Raw genomic sequence first — 5,698 nt, forward strand, 5'->3', positions numbered from 1 at the left:
GAAGGAGAAGGAGGAGAAGTAGTAGTTTGGATTTAATATCAAGCTTTATCACTACCCTAAGGAGTCCCAAAGTGGCTAACAATCTCCTTTCCCTTCCTCCCCCACAACAAACACTCTGTGAGGTGAGTGAGGCTGAGAGACTTCAGAGAAGTGTGACTAGCCCAAGGTTACCCAGCAGCTGCATGCGGAGGAGCGGGGAAGTGAACCCAGTTCACCAGATTACGAGTCCACTGCTCTTAACCACTGCACCACACTGGCATTGACTCAGAAAATCATGACAGCTTTGCATTGCAATTTCATATGACAAAATTTGGGACAGTATTCTGCCCTCCCCCCGGCCATTTAAAATATAGTGCAACATGGTGGGATAGTAATCAAAAAGTCACAGTTCTGGAATGTAACAGTTATAGCTGTATGAAAGGGATGCTAGAAAGTGGGACAAAACAACAAAAACTCATGCAATAAACCCCACTTTTGAATGCAGGCTAGCAGTAGATCTCCAGGGTTTCAGGCAAGAATCTATTCCAGCCTTAACTGGACTGAACATGGGACCTTTTACATTGTTTTCCATCCATTCCAGAATGCACATTGCGTAGGAAGATTTCTAAGTCAGAGAGACCTTTGTGGGAGATCTTTCTGGTGGTTACAGCAGTAGAGGACCTCACATAATCCTCCCTCAAACAATTTTTTTCAATAAAAACTTTTCTAATCTCTACTTATTATTATTATTTGTACCCATTCCTCTGACTGGGTTGTCCTAGCCAGTCTGTTAGGTGAGATCCAGGCAAGGTTAGATGAATTAATTTCCCTTTTAAATCAATGGGATTTAGATTAAAGCATAATTAACCTAATCCCATTATTTTTAAAGGGAAAACACTTCAGCTAAATCATTCTGGATCCAAGCTAATGTTTTCAGAAGTTAGAAGTTACAAGTTCCTACCTATTTTGGAGCTCCCATAATGTGTTGGTTCATTTTTATCACCCAAAAGGCTTTCTATTCCAGATTCTTTTAAAGGCACGTTTTACCTCTTTATTCCTCAAGCTGTATATGAGGGGGTTCAAAATGGGACCTATAACAGTATAGAAAAGAGAGAGATATTTGCCAGTGTTTGGTGAGTAAGTGGAATTGGGTTTCAAATATGTAATACAAGCAGAACCATAGAACAAGGTCACCACAATCAGGTGTGAAGAGCAGGTGGAAAAGGTCTTCCTCCGACCTTCAGAGGATGAGATCTTCAAAATAGTGGTTATAATGCCAGTGTAAGACATCAAGATCAGGATAAAAGGCAAAGTCCCAAAAATCATAGCCCCCACAAAGAGTCCAATTTCAACCCTAGAAGTGTCCCCACAAGCCAATTTCAGCAAAGGAGGGATGTCACAAAAGAAGTGGTTGATCACATTGGAGCCACAGTAGGAGACAGTAAACACCCTACTGGTGTGACCAAAGGACATCAGAAACCCACTTAACCAACACACCACAGCTAAAGTAGTACAAACGTTTTGGCTCATCAGGACGTGGTAGTGTAAGGGCTTACATATGGCAACATATCGATCATAGGCCATTGTGGCCAAAAGGAAACATTCTGACCCACCAAGGAAGAATACAAAGTAGGTCTGCACAGCACATCCAATGAAGGAGATGGATTTATTTCCAGAAAGGAGGTTTGCCAGCATCTTAGGGACATTGACTGATGTGTAGCAGATCTCCAGGAAAGACAGGTTTCTTAGGAAGAAATACATGGGGGTGTGCAGGGCAGGGTCAGCCAACGTCAGAAGAATGATGAGAAGGTTTCCTACAAGAGTGATGATATAGAGTGCCAGGAAAGTGGAGAATAATGCACTTTGCAGGTTTGGATCATCAGAAAGACCCAGGAGGATGAATTTAGCTGGTGCAGTACTGTTTTGTAGAATGTATTCTTTTTTGTTCTGCATCCTGGAAAGAGAACATAAATAACTGATGAAGATAGAGTAAGATTGTTCAGCTATACACAATCTTTTAATATAGATTATATGTGGGATTATTTGTTCAAGGGCTGCCAGGCTGTATAATAATCATTTTCTTTATTAAACATAGCAAGAGCTAACCTTTGGTAGAATTGTTCCTAAATAACATTATTAAAAGGCATCAGACTGGAAAAATAAACATTGTCCAAGAAATTATTTAGTATCATTCATGAGAAGAAATGTACAAAGTGTGTTCCTTCAGAGTGAAACATGCCAAAGTCTTCAAAAGAAAATAATCTGGTACTTACTAAAGCCCTGGAAGGTCACAGCCAGATCTCTGTTCCTGACACCCTAGTTGCACTAGAGATTTCTCATGCACGGTTATAGAAGGTATACACTGCTTTCAGTGTATTTGCCTCTTCACCATGTTTTATTCTGCCAGATTCTTCCCTCTGGGAGCTGTGCTCCAAGACAGATCACAAAGAGTAACTCAGTGATCAGGCAGATGCATTAATGTTGCTATTCAGTTATCCATTGTGATATTTCTTTTAAAATAACTTTAAAGCCCTTCATCCTTTGTTGTGTGGGGCATATGACCGTGCAGACTTAGAATTATAGAATTGTAGAGTTGGAAGGGACGTAAGGGTCATCAAGTCCAAGCCCTTGCATGGGGTGTGTGTGGTGTTTGAGGAGGGGTAATACCTCTTTTGGTACACACATGATTCTTCTTGGGTAGTTTGTTCCCCTTTGGTCCCCACCCTCCACTCTGCTGTTTCCTGTGGCTCCCAGAAGCTGTCTTCTGGGTCAACTTCTGCAGTTAAGCTGGTGCCAAATGTATTGCTGTTTTCCTCTAAACCACATCAGTGAGGTTGAGGGGGGGGGGGCAGCCCAGAACTTCCATTCATTTTTGCCAGTTCAGTGGTTTAATTGTTCTCTGAGACAAAATGATGCCAACAAATATACTGCAATGGGTAAACACTTTCTTGACCATATTGTATAACCTGCTGCAAACAAACAAGAATTCATGCTGAGTTACCCATCATTTTCCAGTCACAAATCCGAGATTGTGTCCTTGGTTTCTTCCTCCCTCCCCCCCCCCACCCCGCAACCAGCAAGCAAGAGCTTTCTCCATGAAAACCCACTCTTCCAGGCAGAATCAGAGCAAATGTCAATTTGGGTTCTCTGAGGTTTGACATTTGCTCCAATTCAACTTTAAAGAGTGTGTTTTTATGAGAAAGCTCTGGAGGTGGTGGTGTGGATGTATTCAGAAAAGAAGCTTTAAATTGCAGACAGTGTCTGGAAAGCGTGGAGAAAAGGTAAGTGTGGATGATGCTTTACGTTGCCACAAACTGTACAAAGAAATCTGTATGAATGCTCAATAAACAGATAATTTAGAACTGACTTTACTAGCAAGCTGGACCACTGAAATTCTTTTTTTCCCCAAGAGAGAGATGTGCTTGATGATAGATAATGATAGACAGATAGATGATAGATGATAGAAAGATGAGAGGAAGAGAGAGAGAGAGAGAGAGAGAGAGAGAGAGAGAAGAAAGATATTTTACATTTGCCTTTGAAAGGGCTACAGGAGTGATTTTCATGAATGACTGAGACTAGGCTTGGTTTCACCAATAAAAGTTGTAGTTGGCAGCATGTGGCATACAGAGTACAGTGGTAAAAGGTACAGTGGTAGGAGTGGGGTGAACCTTTGTCCCTTTCTTTCCACCGCTGTCAGTCTGGCTGTAGGCCAGTTAAGCCAAAACTAGCAAGTAATCTCCTCTCCCCCCCAACTGCTTAACATGCTCTGCCCCGAAATGGGTGGTTTCAGAGTATCCAAGGCAGGTAATGAGAAGGAGAGACACAGAGAGCACCTAGCCTTCCTGGATCTTCTGTGACCCCAATTTAGCTTTCTCCTCCATGGCAGACTCCAATCTCATCTCATCACATGTAGCATGACTCCAAAATGTTGTAGACACACAAGTGAAAAAAGCCCTTTGGGTCTGGCAACAATACACACAATAATCCAGACAGTTATATGGATGAAGTTTATTAAGAGCTAAGCGGAATGTAAGAGGGCAAATGGAAGACAGAAAGTTGCTTCAACAAGATTAAAGAATAAAAAACCCACCCACAGGTTATCCCATACCTGCCTATCATAGTTGGAAGGGACCCTGAGGGTCAACTGGTTCAACCTCCTATAGTACCTATCTTACTATAGCTACTTACAATCAGCCTTTGGGTCTCATTCTATGCAAAGTAGCAGCACTGATTGCAGACCCTCCAATATTTCTCCAATGAAAAGAGGGTCATCTTCTTCTATTATTATTTATTATTATTAGTATCTTTAATGTTGTTGCTGCTGCTGCACTGCTGCTGCTATCGTTTTAAATCCCCTGCCCACTCTGGGTGGCTTCCAACATATATAAAAACTGAATAAAATGTTTAAAAACTCCCCTGTACACGGCAACATTCAGATATCTTCTAAAGGCTCTATAGTTACTTATCTAATTGGCTCGGGGGTTGCCTAACTCCATACCTCCAACATTTCTCCAATGCAAATAGGGACATCCTAAGGAAAAGCGGGACATTCTGGGATCGAATCAGAAACTGAGACAGCTTCTGTAAATCCAGGACTATCCCTGTCAAAAAGGGAAATGTGGAGGGTCCATGATGGTCAAGTAATATGAGGGATGTTGAGAGACAATGGGCTATATGGCAACAGTTCACTTCCAAGAGGTTTGATCCTGGTAGGTTTTGCATGATATCTGGCACTGTCCAGACAATCACAAGGCAGTCAGTAGCCAGGGGAATGTCAATCACTGCTAATTTAGTCTCAGCAAATTTTGGAAGTTAATGCAGGAAAAAGGTGGGTTTGTGGTTCTTTTAACTGGCTGATTAAGACAAATGGAAAGATCTCTGGAACAGAAGTATGCTAATTATTGCATTGTGTGATCATGCAACAAAATGTGATTGTAGCCCTGCATATAATTCTTTCTTGCTATTTAAAATCTAGTGCAGCATGGTGGGAACGGATTTTTTTTAAAAAAAACATAAAACAAAAAAACCACAGTTCTGGAATGCAGCTGCTATTGCAGTGCAAAATGAATGTTCTAAATTGGGACAGAAGCACTAGCATCATAATCAGAAAAACACATGCAATAAACCCCACATCTGAATGCAGCTTAGCAGAAGCTCCCCAGAGTTTCAGAAAAAAATCTTCCCCAGCCCTGCCTGGACTGAACATGGGACCTTTTGCATACAAAGCATGCAGTTTACCCTTTGGCTCCGATGGTATTGGATGAAGGGACAGGAAACTTTCTGTCAGAGAATGACTTTCATATTAAGTTATATTAGGTTCCAAGCTTAATTGAGGATGATTCCCACTTCCCCCAATAGTTTCCATCCATTCTCCAACACAAATTGTTTAGGATGAATACTCAACCCTCTCAGAGATATCTTTTGAGGGATTTCTGGTGATTTCACAAGGAGGGAACTACAATCTTTACTAACACAAATTTATTTACTATAAATTATCCAACTGTTTGAGCTGTTAGGTATATAAAGGCAAGGTTAGATGACAAAAATTGCCATTTAAATCAAGGGTCATATATTAAATCACAATTAACTTAATCCCATTAATTTTAAGGGGACCACAGTTCTCCTAAATCATTCTGGATCCAAGCTAATGCATTCAGAAATTAGTAGGTACAAGTCCCTACCTATTTTGGAACTCCCACAATACGTCAGTTAATTTTTA

The 5,698-nt window shown here is 41.0% G+C and overlaps 1 protein-coding gene across 1 annotated transcript; it reads right to left on the bottom strand.

The window, feature by feature from the left end:
• Positions 1 to 978: 978 nt before the first annotated feature.
• LOC307200161 (olfactory receptor 10A7-like) lies at positions 979 to 1,932 on the bottom strand (the record flags this gene model as incomplete). Its single annotated transcript, XM_079948575.1, has 1 exon — positions 979 to 1,932. The coding sequence occupies one exon, from the start codon at positions 1,930 to 1,932 to the stop codon at positions 979 to 981; it is 954 nt and encodes a 317-aa protein (XP_079804701.1).
• Positions 1,933 to 5,698: the final 3,766 nt, after the last annotated feature.

Source organism: Podarcis cretensis, assembly GCF_951804945.1.
Source record: "Podarcis cretensis genome assembly, chromosome: 13".
NCBI classification, from domain to species: domain Eukaryota; kingdom Metazoa; phylum Chordata; class Lepidosauria; order Squamata; family Lacertidae; genus Podarcis; species Podarcis cretensis.